The sequence below is a fragment of the Gorilla gorilla genome, chromosome 12 (assembly GCF_029281585.2).
Source record: "Gorilla gorilla gorilla isolate KB3781 chromosome 12, NHGRI_mGorGor1-v2.1_pri, whole genome shotgun sequence".
Lineage (NCBI taxonomy): Eukaryota > Metazoa > Chordata > Mammalia > Primates > Hominidae > Gorilla > Gorilla gorilla.
The window spans coordinates 34,198,176-34,224,474 of NC_073236.2; the positions used below are offsets into that span (position 1 = coordinate 34,198,176).

Here is a 26,299-nt window from a genome sequence, read left to right on the forward strand (position 1 = left end):
AGTGCTGGATTACAGGTGTGAGCCACCATGCCCGGCCTGTTTTTAGACAATTTTTAATAGAGGATTATCCTCAGGAAGCTAAAGGACTGGGGGCACCCTGGCAGTTACAGACCCCGGGGATGGCATTAGTTACCAAGATGGGCTCAGAGCAAGGGGCTTTAGCTTCGTTTTAGTCCATGTGCTGTCTCTCTCCAAAGATGACCTTCTGAATTCACTACTCCCCAGCCCCAGGCCTGCACAGGTTACCCAGACTTCTGCCTGTGTCCTGCATTTCTGTATCTGAAGACCTGTCACTTCATTTAATTACGTCTCAAATATTTGTATGTGCTCTGTGAGCACTTTTAGAGACTCAGAGAAAGACAAGGCATAGATAAGACCCTTGAGAAGTTAAAGTCTCACAGGAGAAGTAAAACTACAAATATGGTGGTACACACCTGTGAGGCGGAGGCAGGAGGACTGCTTGAGCCCAGGAGTTCCAGGCTATAGTGCGGTATGATCATGCCTGTGAGTAGCCACTGCGCTCCAGCCTGGGCAACGTTAACAAGAACTACATCTCTGAAAAAGAAAAAAAGAAGAAAAAGAAAAAGCAGAATGCAGTCATCTGCATTCTGCGGGAAATCACTTCTGACTTAGGAGAGCCTGTGAGCACAGCTTTATAGCTGTAATGCAAAGGGTGGCTAAGGATTTCCGTAGAGGCAGGAGGTGGGGGATTTCAAAGGGACAGAGAAAAAGAAGAAGCATGAAGGCGGGAAGACAGAGGTGTATCTTGGGTACTGTTAAGAGCTCCATTAAGCTGACTGCAGGGCAAATGTAAAGAATGAAACAACGTGATGAGAGAGAGAGAGAGAGAATCTGTAATCTCTCTGTTAAAAAAAAATGCCATTGTGAAGAGTTTTTCCTTTATTTAGGAGACAACAGGAAGCCATAGCATGTTCCTTGTCTGGGGAGTTTTATTTGTTTTTCACATCTTCATAGCATGTATTTGATTAGACAGAAGAACACTTAGATTAAGCAAAAATTTAGTGTATATGTGACAAGCATTTGTAAAGTTCCACTTTAGCATACACTAACTCATTGAATCCCCATCCAGCCCTGTGAAATATATTGATGTCCCCCATTTTACCAATGAAGAAATCAAGGCCCCAAAAAGGTATTTGACTTGTCTGGCCTCATCTGCCGCAAAGCCAGGCCTTCTGTTTTCACCCCCTATGCACAGGGGTGTCCTCACAGAGCTGAGCTTCAGGAAGGTGATTCTCACAGTGCTGGGTGTGGAGTCCTAATTAAGGAAAAGAAGTCAGGCTGGTGGGACCAAAGGAAAGCAAAAAGAGAAAGCAGATAAGCCATGAGTCTGCCACTGCACCCGGCCTATCTGGTGTGTTTCTAAACAGGCTTGTTCCCTTCCAGGTCTTCACTTTAGGAGGCAATGGTCTTTTTTAACCAAGAGGCAGTTTCATGAGGTGGTTAAAAGTATAGACTCTTCTGCTAGACCATCTGGGTTCAAATCCCAGCTTCACCCCTTACTACCTGTGTGATCTTAGGCCTATTTTTAGCTACTCTGGGCCTAACAGGGATAGTTTTACCTACGCCATAGGGTTGTCTGGCACCTAGAACTATGCCAGGAAATAGCAAGTGTAAGGTTTTATCCAACAGCGCTGTTTCCTAAAAACATTTCTAAACACTCTGTGTTTGGAGGCAATTTTATGACTCACAAAGGAAAACTGCCCCATTCTTGGTCATATCTATCCTTTCTTATCCCAAATGATCTTACCCAACCTGATGGCCCTTCCACCCAGTAAACTTGGTTCTGAATGACTTCTGACTGTTTCCCAAACTCCAGGCCTCATGCAGAGAGAACAGGTTGCCAGCACTGGGTATATTCAATAACATGACTAGGTTGGGTGGCTGTTCCCAGAATGCTTTCAGCTGGCCTCAAGTGATCCACCTGCCTTGGCTCCCAAAGTGCTGGGATTATAGGTGTGAGCCACCACGCCCAGCCACCACCAACTTTTTAATAAGCCAGTAAGGCTGGGCATAGTGGCTCATTCCTGTAATTTCAGAACTTTGGGAGGCTGAGGCAGGAGGATTGCTTGAGCCCAGAAATTTGAGACCAGCCTGGGCAACATAGTGAGACCCTGCCTCTAAAAAACAGTTTTAAAAAAATAAGCCAACAGACGTGGATACAGTGCCCTCCATGCACTGGTGACTGTGCCTATTGTGAAGAGGGTCACCAAGCATAAGCTCTTCTTGGAGGCAGACAGAGGCAACTGAGGGCAGGTTTAGTGAAAGCCTCAAGTGCGAATTCCTGCCAGAGTCCAACACAGGATGGGAAATCTTTGAGCTGATGGTGTTATCCTCAGTTCTCCATGCATTGTGCCTGGCACCCCACAGTTGCCTCTCATAATAGACATCTGCACTCTTCAGACAGATGACAAGTTGCCCGCCCTTCCAACAGCAGCACAGTCTAGTGGTATTGCTTCTGGCCTTAGCCAGTGCTGCAGCATTGGGGCAATAAATATTTTGTTGCATTTCACCCTGATTATTAAATGGGTGGGATTCTTTTTGAGATGGGATCTGGCTCTGTTGTCCAGGCTGGAGTGCAGCAGTGCAATCATAGCTCACTGTAACCTCAAACTCCTGGGCTCCAGTGATCTTCCCACCTCAGCCTCCACAGCCTATAGCTGAGACTACAGGCACATGCCACCATGCCAGGTTAATTTGTTGGTTTGTTTTTGTTTGTTTGTTTGTAGAGATAGGGTCTTGCTTTGCTGCCCAGGCTAGTCTTGAACTGCTGGCTTCAAGCGATCCTCCCACCTTGGCCTCCCAAAGCACTGGGATTACAGGCCTGAGCCACCATGCCTGGCCTGAATGGGTACTTTTAAAAATGAAAATTGGTGATATTAGTGAAAAAGCAAAGGTTTTATAACTTACTACAGTTGGAAGTCAATAAGCAGGCCAAAAGTAACAAACCTTTGCCACACTAGTTGGGGCTCATTGGACTTAAGCCAATCCCTAATGTATTCGGTTGGAGAGTAAAATGAGAGTATGAACAAATGATTTGGAAATGTCATTGAAGAAAATATCTAAAAGGCAAGATGTAATTAGATATTCTATATATATATATATATATTTTTTGGTCTCAGGACAAAAGAAACTTAAGGGATCCCTTCTCCTTTATAGTGTTTAAGGTCTTTTTTTTTTTTTTTTTGACAGAGTCTGGCTGTGGTACCCAGGCTGGAGTGTAGTGGCACAATCTTGGCTCACTGCAATCTCTGCCTCCTGGGTTCAAGTGATTCTCCTGCCTCAGCCTCCCAAGTAGCTGGGATTACAGGCATGGGCCACCATGACCATGCCCAGCTGATTTTTGTATTTTTAGTAGAGACGAGGTTTCACCATGTTGGCCAGGCTCGTCTCAAACTCCTGACTTTCAAGCGATCTGCCCACCTTGGCCTCCCAAAGTGCTGGGATTACAGGTGTGAGCCACCATGCCCGGCTGTGTTTAAGTTCTTATTCAACTAATACATGTCACTTTTTGTACATGTTCAGGGGTGTGATGTAGTCAGAACTGCCTTAATTTCTTTGACCAACTCGAATGATTATATAATTATTGGCATTGGTTGAGTTTATTATGTGCCAGGCATTTAACCTATTTTATTCTCCAGCACCGTCTGAGGTCAGTGTTGGGAAAGGCAATCTGCATGGTCCAGAGCATGCCTGCATGTTCTTGCTGGGTGTGCCAGGAATGCAAGGCCCTGGCCACACTTTCCTAGGCCCTTTCCAAGAGCTGTATGTGTAGTGGGCAACCTTGAGGGATAAGGTAATGTCTTCCATCAGGACAAAGAGAAGAATGGCCATGAAATAGGTAGTTTCCCTGAAATCAGAATTCCTTGTCTGCAATGCAAACCATTCCATGCATAGCATCCACCTGGGCCTCTCCATGTTGCCCCTGTGGGACTTGAGAGAGCAAGGAGAATTGACACAAACAGGATGCTAGTGCTGATTGTTGTGCCATGAGTCATAAATTATTCTGTCTCTGACCCAGGAGTCTTGTGTCTTCTGCCAGCATCCATGAAACAGCAACAGTAACTATCTTTTAAGTAGGGTAAAATTCCAGACTTTTGACAGTTTGGATGGAAAGGATTTAATGTTGTCATAACTATGGGGCAGCAAGCCTTGCAGCCACAGCCAAAAGGCAACATGATTGTGGGTGCTGAGTCACTGGGTCCCTAAAACTGAGACAAATGGCATCAGCAATGAGGAGATAGAGCTTCCAGTGGACCGAAAGCACTGGAACGTGCAAAATCTTGTTTATTGGAACAGAGCTGCTCTCTCCCTTTGTGCGACTGATTCTTTGGACCCCTCCCCAACCTCAGCTTTGTTAAGGAAAAAGCTGAGTATGTTGGGGAACTTCACGGAAGGGGCTTTGTTACAGGAACCCAAGTCACCATCCTCCCCGGTCCTGTGGCAGGAAGCGGTGCTAGGCGCAGCTGGAGTGGTTTTAGAGCAGCCTGAAATAAAAGGCAGTCAGTCCCTCAGGGCCAGAATCAGAGGAGGCTGTGGCCAGAAAAATCCCAGCTACTGGATGAGCCTGAGGACAAAGCCTAGGCAGGCAAACACAGCCAGAAACGAAAGGGCATCACAAACAGGAAATCTGACGCTGGCAACATAAAGGGGTCACCACCTCAGTAGAAGCAGGAACCAGAGCCCTTCAAGAGTGAATAGATGGACACACAGATCCTCCACCCACTCCTCATCCACATGGAGGGATCTCCACTCCCTCTACAACTCAGGGCCCCAAATTCTACATGGTTTCTGTGGAAGCAAGTCCTCATGGATCTAGTTTTAGTACCTGGAGAGCTGGTCTCTTGGCCCCTGGATAAGGTGAAAACCTGGTAGGCACTAGAAAAGACTGCCCTTCCCTTGTTCCCCGCTATTTGTCCTTCCCATTCCCACTTAGTTCCTTTGTCTTTTCTCCATTCTACATGCTCTGTCTCAACGTGGGACTAAAATATATATTGTTATTAGTTACAGGGTTATTGATTAAGTTTTGGTTTCTAAACTTGCTCTTAAAATGCAGTTGCATTGAACATTTGATTTGCCTTTATTATTATTATTATTATTATTATTATTATTATTAAGACAAAGTCTCACTCTAACCCCAGCTGGAGTGCAGTGATGCGATCATAGCTCATTGCAACCTCCAACTTCAACTCCCAGGCTCAGGTGAGCCTCCTGCCTCAGCCTCCCAAGTGGCTAGGACCACAGGCACTCGCCACCATGTCTAGTTAATTTTTTAATTTTTATTTTTGTAGAGATGTCAGGGAGGGGGGTCTGGCTATGTTGCCCAGGCTGGTCTCGAACTCCTGGGCTCAAACTATCCTCTCGCCTCAGCATCCCAAAGTGATGGGATTGCAGGTGCAAGCCAACCTTCTGACTTGTCTTCCTTCAGAAAACACTGAATTGCTTGGTACTATCTGGGTCTCCAGTACTTTATCTATAAATAGGGATAATGTTGAAAAGACCAAATTAGTTAATACACATAAAACACCTACAATGGTGACTGCTGTTGTTGCCCTTCATTGAGGTGTGATCTGTGATGTAGTCTCCCCATCCTAGAACATCCCTAGCCCACGTCATAAACAGATGGGCAACATCCCATGGGAAAGCCAAGGAGATAGGAAGCAATATCAATGCAGCAAAGAGATAGGGAAAGAAAGCAAACAGCAGGGTGCCTACCACCCAAGGACCTCATGAAACTCCTGGGGGCCCTCCCCAATTGCTTCTCTCTCTCATCTCCCTCTACCAGGGGCAACCACTTTCTTAACTTTTATGTTAGTCATTCTCATGCTTTATGGTTTTGCTATCTATGTATGAAATCTGAACAACAGACCAGCCTAGCCAACATGGTGAAACTCCAGCTCTACCAAAAAAACACAAAAATTAGCTGGGCATGGTGGCACGCGCCTATAATCCCAGCTACTTGGGAGGCTGAGGCACAAGAATCGCTTGAACCCAGAGTCAGAGGTTGCAGTGAGCCGAGATGGCACCACTACACTCCACCCTGGGTGACAGAGTAAGACTCTGTCTCAAAAAAAGAAAAAAAGAAATCTGAACAATATATTGCTCAGTTTTGAAAAAGTCAGTAGCAAGCACAAACTCAGCATTTTTTGTGCTTGCTATGTGGGGCTATATGGCCCCATTAGATGGAGGCCCAGGAGAGGAGATGACACAGAGTTCTGCCCTGGAAGCTGGCCTCAGCATCCCTGAGAGCCTATGGGGGTCACTCCAGCTGTGAGAAGGCAAAGCCACAAAGCAGTTCCCGGAAGCACAAAGGTCAAGGCAGTCTGGCATTGGCAGCATTGCAGTATAGACCAGGACAGTTTTTTGGGAAGGAGCACAAGCAAGATACTTGCTTCTGTTTGAGACCGAGTTTGGCTGTTGTCACCCAGACTGGAGTGCAGTGGTGTGATCTTGGCTCACTGAAACCTCCGCCTTCCAGGTTCAAATGATTCTCCTGCCTCAGCCTCCTGAGTAGCTCAAATTACAGGCACCCACCACCACACCCAACTAATTTTCGTATTTTTAGTAGAGACAGAGTTTCGCCATGTTGGCCAGGCTGATCTTGAACTCCTGACCTCAGGTGATCCGCCCACCTCGGCCTCCCAAAGTGCTGGGGATTACAGGCATGAGCCACCGTGCCTGGCTAGATATTTGTTTTTAAACCTGGCATGGCCCAAATTGTCTTTATTCTACTCTCACATGTGTTTGATACTTTGGCTGAGTATAAAATTCTGGACTGGATACCATTTTCCTTCAAAATTGTAAAGGCATTTCTCTTTCATCTTTTTTTTTTTTTTTTTTTTTTTTGAGATGTTGTTTTGCTCTTGTTGCCCAGGCTGGAGTGCATGGTATGATCTCGGCTCACTGCAACCTCTGCCTCCCAGGTTCAAGCAAGTATCCTGCCTCAGCCTCCCAAGTAGCTGGGATTACAAGCATGCATCCCCACACCTAGCTAATTTTGAATTTTTAGTAGAGACAGGATTTCACCATGTTGGCCAGCCTGGTCTCAAACTCCTGGCCTCAGGTGATCCACGAGCCTTGGCCTCCCAAAGTGCTGGGATTACAAGCATTTTGCTTTCATCTTATTCTAGTGCTGTATTTAAAAATCTGGGTTGGCAGGGCACTGTGGCTCACACCTGTAATCCCACCACTTTGGGAGGCCAAGGCCGGCGAATCACTTGAGCTCAGGAGTTCAAGACCAGCCTGGCCAAGATGGTGAAACCCTATCTCTACTAAAAATACAAAAATTAGCTCGGCATGGTGGTGCGCGCCTGTAATCCCAGCAGGCTGTAGTCAGCCAAGATCATGCCACTGCACTCCAGCCTAGGCTGGACCTGTTTGAGACCCTGTCTCAAACAAACAAAAAAAAAAAAGAGAGAGAGAGAAAGAAATCTGACACCATTTGTCCTGATCCTGTGTATGTGATCTGTGTTTTTTTTTGTCTCCAGAAACTTGTGGAATCCTGTTTGACCTGAGTGCTCTAACATTTCATAATGAAGTGACTAAGTATGAGTTTACTGTCATCCATGGGCTGGGCACTTAGTTTCAATCTGGAAATGTCTTCCCTTTATAGGATGCTTGCTTTATTATTTCTTTGACAAGATTTCTTCCTCTCCATTTCCCATGTTCCTTCTGGGGCCACTAATCATCAAATGTTAGACCTACTGGGTTGGTCCTTGGCAATTTTCTTGACTCTTTCCAGCTCTTTACATTTTTACTCTAATTTTGGGAGACTTCCTCAATTTTAACTTTCAGTTTCTGTATGGAGTTTTTCATATTTATTATCAAGTTTTTAATTTCCAAGAACTCTTTCCAGACTCTCATTGTATCGGGTTCAAATACATCTTTCACAGTTATAAAACATTCAAATAAATATTTGTTGGGACTGAGCATGGTGGCCAACACCTGTAATCCTAGCACTTTGAGAGGCTGAGGCAGGAGGATTGCTTGAGCCTAGGAGTTTGAGACCAGCCTGGGCAATATGGCAAAACCCTGTCGCTATCAAAAATACAAAAATTAGCTGCATGGTGGTAAGCATCTTTAATCACAGCTACCTGGGAGGCTGAGGTGGGAGGATGGCTTGAGCCCAGGGAGTGGCAGTTACAGTGAGCTGAGGTCACACCACTGTACTCCAGCATAGGTGACAGACTCAGACCCTTTTTCAAATAAATAAATAAATAAATATTTGTTGAATGGAATGAACAAGTGATTGGGACAGATGATAGACAGAATCTACTCATATCTTTCAAATCCCTATTTAATCAAGAGCACCTATGTTTTATCCTCCCAACAGTACAAGTGCTACATTGAGAAGAGAAAAACTATAAAGAAATATACAATAAGCAAATAATACACATTGATATGCTATTCAGATTTTTTTTTCCATTTTGTGGAGAACGGGGTCTTGCTATGGTGCCCAGGCAGGTCTCAAACTCCTGAGTTCAAGCTATTTTCCTACCTCTGCCTCCTTAAGTGTTGGGATTACAGTGTGAGCCACTGTGCCCAGTGCTATTCTTTTTTTTTTTTTTTTTTTTTCTGAGACAAAGTCTTGCTCTTTTGCCCAGACTGGAGTGCAGTGGCACAGTCTCAGCTCACTGCAACCTCCGCCTCCTGGGTTCAAGTGATTATTCTGCCTCAGCCTCCCCAGTAGCTGGGATTACAGGCGCCCAACACTACACACAGCTAATTTTTGTATTTTTAGTAGAGATGGAGTTTCACCATGTTGGCCAGGCTGGTCTTGAACTCCTGAGCTCAGGCAATCCGCCTGCCTCGGCCTCTCATAGTGCTGGGATTACAGGCATGAGCCACCGCACCCGGTCCAGATTTATTAAGCAATAGTGGTGCATTTCATGCACAGGTAGCAGCTAGTCTAGTAATAATTCTCCTCCACAAATCATTGGGAAAAAGGCGGCAATTTTCTACTTTTCCTTTATGTTCAGAAGCATCAGCAATATACAACTCAATGTCTACACAGGTCTTTGTTACACAGCATGAGTCACAAAATGTTTGCCACCAGAGCAGGATAAGTTTTTGAGCTTGTAATAGCAAGACACTGGTTTGAAGAAAATCTTGCAGTTATAAAATAAAGTGATTTTTTTGAAATGTGTTGTTGAGAGAAGTGATTTGTCATGTAGTTATTTATTGTATCAGTTGTTTTGCCTGGTTACCCTGATATCCCACCTCTAACCTCAAAACTAAACATTTTATTTGAGATCTGTTTATTTGCTTCTCTGATTCTTGGCCATATATCTAATTTCTACATCCTCTTGGTCAGGATTTCGTGTGCATCTTAAGCTTGCTTCCCGTAAGTTATCCCCAACTGCCAAACATCTTATACAAAAAGAAGGTACAGTCTCTATCCCACCGCAAACTCTCTCCTATTTCTCATAGCTGGATCATCCTGTCACTCACTCATTTCATAACTCTTAGCACTTGCACACCAGGAATTAAGCTAGGTCTAATTTTGGTCTTTGCCCTTAAGGATCCCAGTGTGATGCTATAAGGACCCAGTGAATACTGTTGAGCCCAGGAGCGAGGTGACTAATCCGTGAGCCAGGTGCTCTAAATATACAGTAAAGGGCCATTTAATTTTCGCACCAACCTTAAAAGAGAAGGACTTTTGTCATCATGTTTGCCAGATGAGGAAGCTGAGGCTCAGGGAGGTTCGGAACCTTGCCGGACCGAGTTGGCAGGAGGCGAGACGAGGCTCTAAGCCCTGCTCCCAGAGCTCTTTCTCCCCCATCAAGCTGCGTGCACGCGGTTAGGAAGCATCGCTTGGGCCCTGGGGGATGGGCAGCGGCAAAGGAGAGCTTTTTCCCGTCCGCTCGGGGAAGAGCGCGCAGGGGAAAGGGGTTGTGGGTCCCGGCACGCGGCACTACGCTCCCTGTCCCCCGCCTCGTCTTTCTTCTGCTCGGCCCATGGGGCTTCCGCCGCCCTGGGCTTGCAGCTGGGACTCAGTTCCAGATCGGTCGAAGGCAGGTCTTCCTTCTAGGGACCGGTAGCTCAGAGGAAGGACCGGCGGCAACCGCTGCCCCGTCCGAAAGTGCGTCTCCTTTTTCATTCCGAAATGAAATTCGTAGTTGGTTAAAACGGGGCTTGCCAGCACGATTTACAAACAAGACGAGCGCTCGCTGCAATCACATGAGGAGAAAAGGAAAGGACTAATTCATAATGCGGTCACTAGAGCTTCGATGTGCCCAGGGGAGCGCCCGCCGAGCGCCAGCGGGAACAGCGCACCGCGGAGGCTGCAGGGAGTGTGGCCCCTCCGCAGGCGCGTGCACAGGCTCGCACTCTGGAGGGCAGCGCATCTCAGCCGTGCGCCCGCTCCTTGCCACCCCAAACTCCGGCAGCGAACAACGCGTCCTGGGGGCGGCCGCGGAAAAGGCGCGTCCGCGGCTTGGGGGACGGAGGCGGGGTCGGGGGCGAAAAGAGGCGGCTCCTGGGGCCCAGAAAGCTGGCGAGGATGAGGAACCTCCCCCCACCTCCACTCCCAGCTCTCCGAACCGTGAAGACACTGCCCCGGCGCAAAGCGTCTCTAGCCGTCCTAGGCGCACCTGTTTCTGTAGAAAACGTGTTTTGTGCTCAGGAGGCACACGAGGGAGGGCTTTGGGCACACAGCCCATTCATACGCTGGACATTGCATGTTTATTTTTGTGAAAAGAATACCTCCTTATTGTTAGACACCTGCAATCAATCCCTCCACCCTCAGAAGATCACTGTAAACATTTAGGGATCCACCCTTTGAAACTTTTCCGAGGCATGTGATGCACAGACACACACACATAATGGGAGTAAGCCATAGCATGTTCTTTTTTTTTTCTTTTTCTTTTTTTGAGAAGGAGTTTTATTCTGTTGCCCAGGCTGGAGTGCAGTGGTGCGATCTCAGCTCACTGCAACCTCCACCTCCCGGATTCAAGCGATTCTCCTGCCTCAGCCTCCTGAGTAGCTGGGATCACAGGCATGCACCACCACGCCCAGCTAATTTTTTGTTTGTTTGTTTGTTTTGTATTTTTAGTAGAGACGGGTTTCACCGTGCTGGCCAGGCTGGTAGCTGGGATCACAGGCATGCACCGCCACACCCAGCTAATTTTTTTTTTTGTATTTTTAGTAGAGACGGGGTTTCACCATGCTGGCCAGGCTGGTCTCGAACTCCTGACCTCAGGTGATCTGCCTGCCTCGGCCTCCCAGAGTGCTGGGATTACAGGCGTGAGCCATCGCGCCCATCCAGCAACCACTTTTAAAACAAATCCTTAACCATGAACACACATTTTTAAGCATATGGTTTTACAGATGCTGGTGAAAATGGGGAGAAAAGGGAACTCTGATATGCTGTTGGGTAAACTAGCACAGCTGCTATGGAGAATAACATGGAGGTTCCTCAGAAAACTACAAGTAGAACTACTCACATGATCTAGCAATCCCATTACTTAAAATCTATCCAAAGGAAAGGAAATCATTATATCAAAGAGACATCTGCACCCTCATGTTTATAGCTGCACTATTCAGAATAGCCAATATGGAATTGACCTATGTGTCCAACAATAGATGAATGAATAAGGAAAATGTGGTATATGTACACAATGGAATGCTATTCGGCCATAAAAAAAAAATGAAATCCTGTCATTCGCAGCAACTTGGATGGAATTGGAGGATATTAAGTGAAATAAGCCAGGCACAGAAAGATAAACACCACATGTTCTCAGTCACATGTGGAACCTAGAAAAAGTTGATGTAATAGAAGTAAAAGGTAGAACAGAGGATGCTAGAGGCTGGGAAGGGGAGGGGAAGGTGGTGATAGGGAGGGATTTGTTAACGGATTCAAGATTATAGCCAGATGGGAGGACTAAGTACTAGGGTTTCACACAACTGTAGGTTGACTACAGTTAACAATAATAGGCCAGGCGTGGTGGCTCATGCCTGTAATCCCAGCACTTTGGGAGGCCAAGGTGGGCAGATTGCTTGAGCTCAGGAGCTCGAGAACATGGTGAAACCCCCACTCTACTAAAATACAAAAAAATTGCCGGGCTTGGTGGTGTGTGCCTGTAATCCCAGCTATTTGGGAGGCTGAGGCAGGAGAACTGCTTGACCCAGGAGGTGGAGGTTGCAGTGAGCTGAGATGGTGCCACTGCACTCCAGCCTGGGTGACAGACTCCGTCACACACACACACAAAATAATAATAGTAATAATATATAGTTTTGAATAGCTAGAGGGAGGATTGAACCTTCCCAACACAAAGAAATGATAAATGTTTGAGATGATGGATATGCTAATTACCCTAATCTGAAATTATACATTGTGTGTATGAAACATGACTGTGCATCCTATGAATATGTACAATTATTATTTGTTAATTAAAATAATACAACTTTAAAACACATGGTCTTAAACATTATCGTTTTTGCACACTCTGAAGCGTATATTTTGCATCCTGAGATCATGTTATAAGTGAAAAGATAACAGAGACTTTCATTATTACTGCTCCAAATGCATGAATGCTCAATAACCTGTGATCTATTTTTCATAATTCACATTTATAAAAAGTAACTTTGGAACTTCAGTCATTGTCAGCTAGCAGACAGTTTTTCCTGCTCCACAATTAAATAAGTCAGTATTTTTGGAAGTATTATACAAGTTGTTTGGGAGCTCCCTACACATTGCCACTGGATAAGAAGACCTGAAACCCAGCCGTGTGTGATGGCTTACACATATAATCCCAGCACTTTGGGAGGCCGAGGCGGGCAGATCACCTGAGGTCAGGAGTTCGAGACAGCCTGGCCAACATGGTGAAACCCCGTCTCTACTAAAAATACAAAAATTAGCTGGACATGGTGGCATACACCTGTGGTCCCAGCTACTCAGTAGGCTGAGGCAGGAGAATCACTGGAACCTGGGGCGGGTAGGCTGCAGTGAGCCGAGATGGTGCCACTACACTCCAGCCTGGGTGACAGAGCGAAACTCTTTCTCAAAAACAAACAAATAAATAAAAACCCTGAAACTTGTCTTTCAGCAGAGGGATTTTAGTGAGTTAGTATCAAGGGGTCATCACTTCCTTTTCTTCTTGGATAGCTGACACAAGACAGGAAGACTAAGGGCTCTTTCTGATATCTGAAGATCCCTTTCAGGAAACCCATTCTGTTGGTGTTTCTTAAGGTGTGATAAAGCTTGTCCAGCCTCCACACCGTATAAAGTTCTCCTTTATACACCCATGTATCAGCAGAGCTGCCCTGTAGGTAGGATTCTTACTCCCACGTGGCCAGTGAGTAGCAAGCAAGGCCCCAAGTAAGGTCTTTGGGTGCTGTCTGTTCTTTCATGAGAGTCACTTTGATATGAGAAAGGGCTTGGGGAAAGATGCCTGAGTCTGGGCGTGGGCTGGGAGGGAAGCACATTTAGGGTGCTGAAACCGCATCTTATTGCCTGTGCCATTTTGCTCGGGCCAGCCCGAAGTGAGAATGGCTTTTCTCGGTCAATTCCTAGTTTTGCCACCATCATCCTTACACCCGAATCCTAGTAAGTCTGTTCTCCACTGAACTGAGCTGAGTGCAGCTGACAGCAGGCACGGCGGTGCCCCATTTGCCACCCCAGGGAGGCCGAGCAGCGGCGAGTGTGTGGCCACGGCCCCTCCACTCTCCCAGCAAACCCACGGGGGCCTCGGTGAGGACAGAGACCCGGTGTGGGGAAGCCGCTGCCCCTGCACGCTGGGCCACGGGGGTTTGGGCGGGGAGGAGCTTGTACTGGGTGGGCGGGGAGGAGCCCGGACGGCGGGAGCGGCTGCGGCGCGCGGGCGCCCTCGGAGCCGCGTGCTGGGGGTCGTAGGGGCCCACCGCGCTCAGCCAGACGTTCAGACGCTCGGACAAACATGGTCTATAACCCAGGAAAGAGGAGCAGGGCCACTCCCGCGGGCGGCCCCAGCGATGAACCAGACGCCCCCACCCTGCCGGGAAAAAGGCAGTGGCGGTCAGGCCGTGCTGTCTCTTTAAGATCGTGTTCCTACTAACACTGACGGTGAGTAACCTGGCCCTGGGTCCCGGGAGACATCCCGAGGTGGGATGGGCCCTTGGCCTCCTACGGATAGGCGGGTGAGAGTACAAATCTCTGGGCGTGGAATTTGGGGAAGTTATGAATGGGGGGAGGGTCGGGTTCCGATTTGAGCCAAAGCCCCCAGGTACCTTGCACATTTTAACAGGGCTCCTGGAGAGGGCGGGGAGACGAAGCAAGGCCAAGTTCCAAAGGGAGGAGAGTCCCAGCTGGCTTCAGCGTCCACACGGCATAGTCCTTCATGAATGTTGGTAAGCGCGGTAGCTTGTGAATTAGGGTGAGTGGCAGAAGCTCGGGCTTCATGGGTGGGTGGGGAGGCAGTGGAACTGACCACTGCCGGCTGTCAGGTAGGCCTTGGGCACCTGGTTCTGCAGACAGTTTTCTGAACTAAGAAGTGAAGCTAGCCTGCCCACACACGGGGTATCCACTAGCCCCTTAGGAGCAGAGAGGGCACCATAGCAAGCAGCTGGCGGCACTGTGCCTCTCTTGCACTCCCTGGGCAGAGAGGGAGAGGCTGACTGATGAGGCTCACTTCATATTGGGTGAGCAGAATGAAGACTGTGAAGTCACAGAGGAAGTGGAATGCTACAACTGGCTGCCGGGGCAGAGGAAAGGTGTCACCCAGGCAGGCTCAGGGCTTTCTGGCTATGAAAGGGAGCCTCTGGGATCAGCAGGGCATATCTGGTGCCCATGGTTGACTGATGAGTCGGGTGAGGCCACCCTACCACAAGGGTCCCCCTCCCCATCCTACACAGGAATGAAAACAGTCCCATGTACACTTTCTGGAAGCCTAAATACCACCCACACCATGTGGAAGGAAAGCAGGAGAGAGACTGAGTGGCACATCCTTTCGCCCTCTTTTCTCTCGAACCTCCTCCCAGGCCGACCACCCTTGCTGTGTCCAAGCCAAGCTCTGTGGGCTTTCTGTTCCTCCTGAGTAGCTGATTTTCAGAATTTGGGGTACCAGGGCTCTGGGGAATGTGAGCTAGAGAGCAGATAAGTCTGGAAGACGACCACTGACTCCTACTCTCCTACTTCTCCAGATGCAGAGGCCTCCATGGCTGTGATAAGCCTGCTGTTCTTGGCAGTGATGTATGTTGTTCACCACCCTCTGATGGTCAGTGATCGGATGGACCTGGACACATTAGCCAGGAGTCGGCAGCTGGAGAAGCGAATGAGTGAGGCGATGCGCCTGCTAGAGATGGAGTTTGAAGAGAGAAAGCGAGCCGCTGAGCAGAGGCAGAAGGCAGAGAACTTCTGGACAGGAGACATATCCAGTGACCAGTTAGTGCTGGGGAAGAAAGACATGGGGTGGCCGTTCCAGGCCGATGGCCAGGAAGGGCCTCTGGGCTGGATGCTGGGAAACCTGTGGAACACTGGCCTCTTTTGCCTTTTTCTTGTCTTTGAGCTCCTGCGACAGAACATGCAGCATGAACCGGCCTTTGATTCCAGCAGTGAGGAGGAGGAGGAGGAAGTCCGTGTTGTCCCTGTCACCTCTTACAACTGGCTTACTGACTTCCCCTCCCAGGAGGCCCTGGACTCCTTTTACAAACACTATGTCCAAAATGCCATCCGTGACCTGCCCTGCACCTGTGAGTTTGTGGAGAGTTTTGTGGATGATCTCATTGAGGCCTGTCGGGTGCTCAGCCGCCAAGAGGCTCACCCACAATTGGAAGACTGCCTGGGCATCGGGGCTGCCTTTGAGAAATGGGGAACCCTCCATGAGACCCAGAAATTTGATATCCTGGTGCCCATTGTCCCCCCACAGGGCACCATGTTTGTCCTGGAGATGAGGGACCCGGCCCTGGGCCGCCGCTGTGGCTGTGTGCTGGTGGAGTCAGAATGTGTGTGCAAGCGTGAGAAACTCCTAGGGGACGTGCTGTGCCTGGTGCACCACCACAGGGACCCCTCGGCAGTCTTGGGGAAGTGTAGTAGCTCCATCAAGGCAGCTCTCTGCACCGGCTTCCACCTAGACGTGTGCAAGACTGTGCAGTGGTTCCGGAACATGATGGGAAATGCCTGGGCCCTTGTGGCCCACAAGTATGACTTTAAACTCAGTCTCCCACCGTCTACCACCTCCTGCAAGCTCCGGCTGGACTATCGCTCAGGCCGCTTTCTTTCAATCCACTTGGTCCTGGGGGTGCAACGAGAAGACACCTTGGTCTACCTGGTGAGTCAGGCTCCTGACCAGGAGCAGCTCACCAGTGTGGACTGGCCTGAGTCCTTTGTGGCCTGTGAGCACCTGTTCCTGAAGCTGGTGGGGCGCTTTGCCCCCGAGAACACCTGTCACCTCAAGTGCCTCCAGATCATTTTAAGTCTCCGGCAGCATCAGAGCTTACCCCACGGAGCAGCCCGCCCCATCCTCACTTCTTACCATTTTAAAACAGCTCTCATGCACCTCTTGCTACGGCTGCCCCTCACGGACTGGGCCCACAACATGCTCTCTCAGCGGCTCCAGGACATTCTCTGGTTCTTGGGCCATGGCCTCCAGCAAAGGTCCCTCCATCATTTCCTCATTGGTAACACTTTTCTGCCCCTGACCATCCCGATCCCTAAGACATTTAGGAATGCTGAGCCTGTCAATCTCTTCCAACACCTGGTGCTCAACCCCAAGGCACATTCACAGGCAGTGGAAGAGTTCCAAAACCTTCTGACCCAGGTGAAAACTCTGCCTCATGCCCCACTGGCTGCAGCACCTTGATGTAAAGACCATTTAAAAAAAAACAGAGGAAGGTATTTCTAATTCCTTGCGCTACAAAAGTGTTTACTTTTCAGATATATCAGTGGTATATGTGACCTTCACCTTGCCAGTGGGGGCTATGATGAGACACCTTAAGGAGTGTGTGAGGTGGTCATGAGGATGGACCTAATGACCCTGCAGGGCCTAGTCAAGGATGGGTCATCTGAGGTTTTCTTCTGCTAACTTTCATCATGACCCAAAGAAGGTCCAGGGAAACGGATGTTATGGGAGGATCTTGCTGCTAAGGAGGTGAGATCCAGAGGGTCACTGTGAAGTTGTGTTTTTGTATCAACACTGGAAGTGAGAGAACCAGAGAATACCTTCATTCCAGCTTATTCCTTTTTGTGATTGACTTCCAGTATGTTCCTTGTGAATTGGTTTCCTTGTTGAACTGTTAGCTTAATTCTCATCCGAGCTGGTGGCACTCCATTTTATCCCAAATACTGTGATGGGCAACTTCTCATAATTTAGGATCTAATTTTTCAAACCTTCACTATTTTGAAAATATAACCAAGGCCGGTTGCGGTGGCTCACGCCTGTTAATCCCAGCACTTTGGGGGGCCGAGGTGGGTGTATCGCCTGAGTTCAGGAGTTCAAGACCACCCCGGGCAACATGGTGAAACCCCCGTCTCTGCTAAAATACAAAAAATTAGCCAGGCATGGTGGCGCGCACCTGTAGTCCCAGCTACCTGGGAGGCTGAGGCACGAGAATCACTTAAGCCCCAGTGGTGGAGGTTGCAGTGAGCCGAGATTGCACCACTACACTTCAGCTTGGACTACAGAGTGAGAATCTGTCTCAAAAAAAAAAAAAAAAAATTATATATATATATATAACCAAGATGTTTACATTCCATTGTCTTAACTTAGCCCTATTTTCATATGACAATAGAGTTGTTTTTATGCATCTGAAAAAACTACCTAATTTATTCGCATTGATTCACAAATATTAAGTCAATAGTAACCTGTCTCATAATTGAGATAATGTATTTACCATAATAATGAGATGGTTAACATCTGATGACCTTTTTAGTGCCTGGAGGCAACATTATAAAGGCCTTCACAAGGACAATCTTTTTGGGGGCTCTGAGATGAATACTTTGTTGCTTGTGGGGAGCCACTTGTTAAGTGTAAAGAAGGTTTAGCTGCCATGTTTAGCTGTGCTTTTTCTGTCTGGTCATGCCTCCTTTGTATTTTTTTTTTTTTTTTTTTCAAAAATGACAAACGGATTACTTGAACTGTGTTTGTGGTTTTGAAAGACAGGTCATCACAATCCAGGCTCACTGCCAGGTTTGTATAGGAAAGGATTGGGAAACAGTCCAACTCTAAAATTGTGATTCTAGAGATATAATTGGTGTATTTTTCCCTTTTTTCAAAACCATGGGATGCTGAGGAGGAGTGTTAAGAAATGCAACTACAGTTATGGGTGTGATTGTTTTGGAAACGCCAATGCTGTTCTATCTGCACTGCCAAGAAGATTTGCTGGGGAGGGTAACCTGTCCCCACTGAACTTGACCTCAGCAGGGATCAGATGCTGGCCCTTATGGGCTTCAGTCATAGAATACACACCCCTCCTCCAGCAAAAATAAATTAAAAATGTCCCAAAGCCAGGTGCAGTGGCTCACACCTGTAATCCCAGCACTCTGGGAGGCTGAGGTGGGCAGATCACTTGAGCCCAGGAGTTCAAGACCAGCCTGGGCAACATGTCGCAATCCCGTCTCTACAAAAAATTAGCTGGGCATGGTGGCGTACACCTGTGATCCCTGCTACTCTGGAGGTTGAGGCGGAAAGACTGCTTGAGCCCAGGAGGTCAGGGCTGTAGTGAGCTATGATAGTGTCACTGTGCTCCAGCGACCCTGGGCAAAAAAGTGAGACCGCGTCTCAAAAAAAAAAAAAAGGTTCCCAGAAGCTGATGCCAGTCAATCGTTGGGGCTCCCAGTGCACAATAGCTACTGTGTTCCTATGTTGCCCGCATCTGTCAGGTACTGCTTTCAATGCAAGATGCAATCATGGTTGCTTCCCTGCTGATGGGATTTTGGTGTTTTAGCAACATTCATATACTTTTTGTTTAGAAAATTATTTGCTGATGTTTTAAGTTAAAGTCAATAAAGGAGGCTATTTTCTGTATACATTGGAATCTATGCAGTAACACACTCAGCAGATCAGCATTCTCACATGCCTGTTCCCAAGAAGTTCGTGTTACCCTGATAGCTCCATTCGGTATATCCTGGTATTTCTCAATGTACTTGGAACTAGTCTGCCTTGTGGTTTCCCAGTGGCATGGCCAGTAGCCAGAAAAGAATAAGCAACATCTAGGTGATTAATTTTCATGGTGCCCAAACCAAAATATCAGCCAAATAAGAAGATCTTAGCGGTTGCAAACAATGTGCATAAACTCTAAAAGTCTTCTCGGGTAGAAAGAAGGTGGTATGATTTCTAGGAGTGCATGGTTGTTTCTAGTCTAATAGATAAAAAAGAAAATAAAGGCCAGGCATGGTGGCTCATGCCTGTAATCCCAGCACTTTGGGAGGCCGAGGTGGGCGGATCACTTGAGGTTAAGAGTTTGAAATCACCTGGCCAACATGGCGGAACTGCATCTCTACTAAAAATTTAAACAAATTTGCTGGGTGTGGTGGCACACGCCTGTCATCCCAGCTACTCAGGAGGCTGAGGCAGGAGAATCACTTGAACCCGGGAGGCAGAGGTTGCAGTGAGCCGAGATCGCGCCACTGCACTCCAGCCTGGGTGACAGAGCAAGACTCTGTCGCAAAAAAAAAAAAAAAAAAAAAGAAAGAAAAAGAAAACATAAAGTTATGAGAGTGGGCAGATGATCACAAAGGGAGCAGTCAGCAAAACTTGGGTGGAGCAGAGGTTGCAAGAAAGAGTATTAAAAAAAAGAAAAAACACACAAAAAAACAAGTAGTAATGGAAAGAACAGACCTGTAGTGCTCTGGGAATACTTTTACAATTAAAGAGGAAACCTCTCCAGATAGGAAACTAAGCTTTATTCTAAAACAAAACCTGGCTAGCCCCCAGGATACAACAGCAGTTATAGTAATGGGAATGCTTAATGTTCACTGAGTTTGCCAGTGTTCAGGACACTGTTCTGATGGCTTTACATCTGGTAACTCATTTAATCTTCATACTATAACCCCATGAAGTGAGCCCTTCATTCCCTCCATTTTACATGTGAGGAAACTGAGGTGCAGAAAGGGTATGCAACTTCCCCAAGGTCATGTAGCTAGTGGCAGAGCCTGGAAGAAACTATCTGCCATTGCAACGTTTCAGCTTGGTCTTGGAAATAAAACAAGATGTAAGGGTTAAAGGGCTTTGAGAAGCAAAAAGCACTATATTTTAAAAGATGGCATGTTACTGTTTAGAAATTCTAGAAGACAGAAATTGTTGGTTCTTAGCCCAGTCTTAAGGAGGTCAGGAATTTCATATCACATGCAAACATTAAAGGCATTTGCGCCGGGCGCAGTGGCTCACGCCTGTAATCTCAACACTTTGGGAGGCTGAGGTGGGCAGATCACCTGAGGTTGGAAGTTCGAGACTAGCCTGACCAACATGGAGAAGGCTTGTCTCTACTAAAAATACAAAATTAGCTGGGCATGATGGTGCATGCCTGTAATCCGAGCTACTTGGGAGGCTGAGGCAGGAGAATCACTTGAACCCAGGAGGCAGAGGCTGTGGTGAGCCGAGATGGCGCCATTACACTCCAACCTGGGTAACAAGAGTAAAACTCCATCTCAAAAAAAAAGAAAAAAGAAAAAAAAGACATTTGCTTGGAGGCCAAAACGAACACAAAGCCATTTCAACTATATGCCTACTAAGTCCCAGTGACTTGATGGTTTCTATCACAGACTACATCATTATATAAGCCAGCTGCAGGCTGGAAAGTCAGGGCAAATTTGAAGCCAAAAGATTGCTTGTTCAGGTAGCCAATGGATAACACTATTGTTTCTCACCTAAACTAAGGCAGTTTCCCATTTATTTGGGGGAAGTAGAATCTCCATGAAGAGTAAAATGGGGTGGGGAAGGGAGATGACACCAGCTCTGCTTTTCTGGCAGCCTAGGATTAGTGGAGGAACCTTAACTACTTTACTTTTGCACAAACAGAGGTATTGAGCTTTGTACACCACTGATATCAGTGATAAATCATTCACTCTTCTTTATTTATTTATTATTATTATTTTTTTGAGATGGAGTCTTGCTCTGTTGCCCAGGCTGGAGTGCAGTAGCACAATCTCGGCTCACTGCAAGCTCCGCCTCCCGGGTTCATGCCATTCTCCTGCCTCAGCCTCTCGAGTAGCTGGGACTACAAGCACCCGCCACCACGCCAGGCAAATTTTTTTTTTATTTTTTTTTATTTTTAGTAGAGACAGGGTTTCACTGTGTTAGCCAGGATGGTCTCGATCTCCTGACCTTGTGATCTGCCCGCCTCGACCTCCCAAAGTGCTGGGATTACAGGCTTGAGCCACCGCGCCCGGCCAAATCATTCACTCTTTTGGCACCCTTCATAGTCCTAAAAACAAAACAAAGATGGCATTCAGAGCAGGAGGTGAAAGACCTGCCCACATAAGGCAGCCCTGGCCCAGAGAGACACTGGGCATGGAGCTGGCTTTGCCTTCCTGCATGTGAAGCTGGAAGCAGCTCAGGTGGCTCCATTATTCCCACAGAACAGCCTCAAGGCTCACCTAGTGGGTCACTTAGTAGCTTTCCTCCCCCAGGGCTTCCAAGCTGTTCTTCAGAGCCTCCTGATTCAGTGTATCACCTCCTAACCCTTGCTGCTCTTATGTACACATGGAATCCAGAGGATCACACTTGTCCCAGTGTCCTCCCTCAGATGCATTCAGCAGAGAGAACAAGTGAGGGAGATGACAAGGACCCTAGCATATACTGAGCAAGTCCAGTGCAGGGATAGTGCCTTCCCCATTTTATAGACGGGGAAGAAAATGGGGCCCAGAGAGGTTAACGTGCCCAGCCCAGGATTTAAAATTGTCTTCCAGATGTACTCATTGAATACATATTTAAGTACTTGCTATGTCCAGGGCCAGCACCAGGCCATGGGAAAACCATAGAGAACAGATATGGCTTCATCCTCATGGAGCTGACGGTCTATGTAGCAGACAGACATGAAATAGTCAACCTAGTGCATGGAAAATTGCAGCTGTGACAAGTTCTCCTGAAGCCTCCAGTATGGAGAGTTGTGTGTATCAGGGAAGGTCTCCTTGAGGAACCTGAGGGGAGTAGAAACCTAACTGGAGCTACGGGGGTGAAGATGGGGATGAAGAGGATCCTAGCTAGAGGAGTGTGTGTGTGCAGAGGCCTGGGGGTAGGAGCAGGTGTGATGAGAGGAATCTGAAAAAAGGCCAGGGCAGCTGGAGGGCAGGGAGGAAGGGAAGCAAGGTCCCTGAGGAGGCTGGAGAGGCTGCAGGGGTGGGGAGGCAGGCAGGAAGACCCTTCCAGGGCCTTGTAGGACGCTTAGAAGTTCCCAGGGTGGTGGAACCCCTGAAGTGTTATACTTCCGGGAGGAAGTGGTGGGGGACAAGTGGGAGTGACAGCTCAGATTTGGACTCCGCATACACTACTCAGGGCCTGAGGGGGGGCCAGAGCAGGCCAGTGAGAAGGTAATGTGGATGGAAGGAGAAAGGCAGGATTGGCGATTTTTAGGAGGTGAAAATAGCTTGCTTGATGATGGATTGTGTGGGGAGAGAAAGGGAGGGAATCCCCCAGGATGACTCCTGGGTGCTGATTTGGGTTCTTGGGTGGCTGATGGTATCATTTGCTGAGATAAACAGTGTCAACCTGTTTTCTCTAACCCACACAGCCTTACGCTGAAGATTTGAAGGTGGTCACTAGAAGAACAAGTTTATACGAACAACAGATAGGCTTAAAAAGTGGTTTTCAGCCAGGCGCAGTGGCTCATGCCTATAATCCTAACACTTTGAGAGGCCAAGGCGGGTGGATCACCTGAGGTCAGGAGTTCGAGACCAGCCTGACCAACATGGTGAAACCCCATCTCTACTAAAAATACAAAAATTAGCTGGGTATGGTGGCGGGCGCCTGTAATCCCAGCTATTCAGGAGGCTGAGGCAGGAGAATTGCTTGAACTTGGGAGGTGGAGGTTGCAGTGAGCTGAGATCATGCCATTGCACTCCAGCCTGGGCAACAAAGCAAGACTCTGTCTCAAAAAAAAAAAAAAAAAAAGTGGTTTTCAGCAAAGGGTGGCACTTTTTGATTGCCAAAATGAGCGACAGCACTGATGGCATTTAGTGGGCAAATGGTGTTACGGGCTTAAGAGCCCACAAGGAGGGCAAACATCCTATCATGCCAAGAATTGTTTCACCCTGAATGCCAACAGTGCCCTTGAAGAGAAACACTATAAAAGATGCCAGATATGAGAGTTACAAGAAATTCTAGGATGTGCTGGGGATATTCCAGGGAATCACCTTGGCCTTTACTCCCATAATTCAATCCTTAGGGTTAGATGAAACTGAGGGGACAGATGGCATTTTATGCTTATTTCACTTTTTCGACCTTTATTTATTTATTTTTTGAAGGGTGGGGGGTGTTCACAGGAAGCTATTCACAAGAATCTGAATAAAACGATGGCCTTCATCTTATACTATATTAAATGTACATTTTGTACTATATTAAATGTATATATAGCATTTCTGCATCAGTTCTTCCCCACCTGGACCGCTCCTCATTCCCACGTAGGCTCCCGCTCCCCTCCGTCCCTCTTCCCGGAGGTTTTCAGCGTTTTGCTGCCCACACAGCACAGATATCTAAGGGAAATAAACCTCGTTTTCTCGATCATCTGCCTCCCCATTATAAAGTAAATTACACGGGCTGAGCGCGGTGGCTCACGCCTGTAATCCCAGCACTTCGGGAGGCCGAGGTGGGCGGATCACCTGAGGTCAGGAGTTCGAGACCAGCCTGGCCAACATGGTGAAACCCCGTCTCTACTAAAAACACAAAAATTGGCCGGGCGTGGTGGCAGGCGCCTGTAATCCCAGCTACTCGGGAGGCTGAGGCAGGAGAATCGCTTTAACCCAGGAGGCGGAGATTGCAGTGAGCCAAGATCGCGCCACTGCACTCCAGCCTGGGGGACAAGAGCTAGACTTCGTCCCAAAAAAAAAAAAAAAAAAAGTAAGTAAATTCCACGAAAGACGGGCCTTGCTCACCCTGCTCGACGCTGGGTTCCCAAGCCCAGTCCTGCACCTAGTCCTCGAAGGAGGGGGTTTTCATACTATTTCAGGGGGTCCACCGACCCCAAGAAGCCCAATCAGACGGGATCCTCAACCCAGAACTCACTCTGACGCCGCCCGCGGAGGCCCGAGGTGGTCTGCGCAGGCGCGCTGCTGGCCCGGCCCGCCGGCGACGTCACGCGGCCGTTACGACGCTCTGGCGCCTCGACGCGCGCGATTTAAAACCAGCTCAGGAGACGCCAAGGCAAGATGGGACCTCCCGGCCCAGGTGAGCTGGGCGGTCGGGAGGCGCGGCGGGAAGGGCCCCTAGCGAAGCAGTACTTCGGGCGGGCAGGGCCGGCGGGCTGGCCTGGGCGGGGAGAGAGGATATGCTCAGCTCGGGTCTTGGCCCTGCGGCCGACAGCAGAGGCCGGTGCGGGGGGAGGGGAGGGCCGGCGCGGGGCGGGCGGACCTTGTGCGCTCAGCCAATCAGAAAGCGGCTTCGGCCGGTGTCGGAGCGCGCGGGGGCCCTGCCTCACACTCCTCAGTTCCCGGGCGGGCTGTGGGGCGGCCTCCTCCCTGGGCTCCTAAAGCGTGTTCGGTGTCTCTCCATTAAAATGGTGGTTTTCCTGGAATAGACGTTATTTTCAGGGCTTTGGAAGCGATGTGGTTACCGTTGTATGCTTAGCATGCATGCATTTATTTTTGCATCTATTCAAAAGTACTGAGCTCTCCCGTTGGGCGAACAAAATTGATAATATCTCTATACTGTTGGAGTTGGGGAGACAGTAAACAAAAGAAATAATTACACATGAGGCTGAGTGCTGTGATTGAGTATAGCAGAGTGGGGGTGGCTCCGCCAGGGGTTCAGGGAAGATCTTTAGGCAGATACTAGGGAACGTGTTTCATGCAGAAGGAGCAAGTACAAAAATGAGGCAGGGAAGAGCCTGGCCTGGCCTAGGACCTGACCAGAACATTGTGACCAAGCTTAGTGAGGCCTGACACGTAGGCAGGGTCTGGAGGCCTTGGGTAAGAGATTTGGAAATTGAGTTACATTTTGGACATGGTATGTGTGACTTACGGGAGAGACTCAGGTGAAGGGATCTATAATCACTTAGGTGAGAATTTGGCTCTCAGGGGAGTTATATGGACCACTCAGGGAAGTGACCCATGGATTGAGAAATAAATTTGGATACCATTATCATATAGACCATTAGACCATAAAACCATGGGAACAGGTGAGAACACTAGGAAGGCCCTGCACATCTAGGACCAACATTTAGAAGCTGGATAGAGAAGGATGAGCTGGAAAAACTCAAAAGACAGTGGTATAGGAAGAAGCCAAGAGTGTTTCAACAAGGAAGGGACTGTCAGCTGTTTCAAATGCTGCTGGATTCCAAGAGAAAGGCCAGAAAATGACCATAGGGTTTAGGCAACATGGAAGTTATAGATGATCACGAAAAGATAGTTCTCATGAAGTTGGAATAGGAACCAGACCAGAGTGGGTTGAAAAATGAGTGGGAAATGAGGAAGTAGACATAGGAAGTGTCTTTGAGCTCAGTAACCATCGGTTGAATGAATGGATGCATAATATCAAAGGCAAGGAGAGAAACCACGGAAAGAAGATTCGGAGAATTAAAGCATGCCTCTAATTCCAAGTTTAGTTTCTCTCTTAGACAAGGTTCTCCTTCAGTGCTTCCTATTTCTGTTAAGGTATCCTCTGCAAAGGTCCAGGTTCCTTCCTTAGCCTGTAGCTTACTGTGCTCACATGCAAATACTGTCCTCATAAGTCCTCTTGATTCAGTTTCTAAAAATGTCTCTTGCCTCCTCCCTTCCTATTTTTACTTTTTTTTTTTTTTTTTTTTTTTTGAGACGGAGTCTCGCTCTATCGCCCAGGCTGGAGTGCAGTGGTGCAATCTCGGCCCACTGCAAGCTCCGCCTCCTGGGTTCACGCTATTCTCCTGCCTCAGCCTTCCGAGTAGCTGGGACTACAGGCTCCTGCCACCACGCCCAGCTAATTTTTTGTATTTTAGTAGGAACGGGGTTTCACCGTGTTAGTCAGGGTGGTCTCGATCTCCTGACCTCGTGATTTGCCCGCCTCAGCCTCCCAAAGTGCTGGGATTACAGGCATGAGCCACCGTGCCCGGCCTGTTATTTTTTAGAGACAGGGTCTTGCTGTGTTGCCCAGGCTGGAGTGCGTGGCTATTGACAGGTGCTGTCCTAGCTCACGGCAGCCTTGCTGAGCGCAAGCAGGCTCAGCCTCCTGAGTAGCTGGAA

General features: G+C 48.1%; 2 protein-coding genes across 8 annotated transcripts in view; both read left to right on the forward strand.

The window, feature by feature from the left end:
• Positions 1-13,790: 13,790 nt before the first annotated feature.
• Positions 13,791-16,847, forward strand: ITPRIPL1 (ITPRIP like 1). 3 transcript variants are annotated; one of them, XM_019020617.4, is made up of 3 exons: positions 13,791-14,059; positions 14,241-14,343; positions 15,136-16,847. In XM_019020617.4, the coding sequence occupies exons 2-3, from the start codon at positions 14,334-14,336 to the stop codon at positions 16,791-16,793; spliced, it is 1,668 nt and encodes a 555-aa protein (XP_018876162.3). In that variant the 5' UTR covers positions 13,791-14,059; positions 14,241-14,333; the 3' UTR covers positions 16,794-16,847. The 3 variants fall into 3 exon arrangements, with proteins under 3 accessions (XP_018876162.3, XP_063551618.1, XP_004031468.3); XM_063695548.1 differs by lacking the exon at positions 14,241-14,343 and having other exon boundaries at positions 13,805-14,059; XM_004031420.5 differs by lacking the exons at positions 13,791-14,059; positions 14,241-14,343 and adding an exon at positions 14,625-14,802.
• A 7,330-nt stretch (positions 16,848-24,177) lies between these two features.
• NCAPH (non-SMC condensin I complex subunit H) overlaps positions 24,178-26,299 on the forward strand; it is a 38,064-nt gene continuing 35,942 nt past the window's right edge. For 2 of the 5 annotated variants that reach the window (XM_063695549.1, XM_019021537.4), the window contains exon 1: positions 24,205-24,311. In XM_063695549.1, coding sequence (XP_063551619.1) covers positions 24,293-24,311 — 19 coding nt within the window. In that variant the 5' untranslated portion in view covers positions 24,205-24,292. Of the gene's footprint in view, positions 24,312-26,299 lie in introns of all 5 variants that reach the window. The other 3 variants (XM_019021536.4, XM_004031425.5, XM_055378584.2) reach the window with 3 other exon arrangements.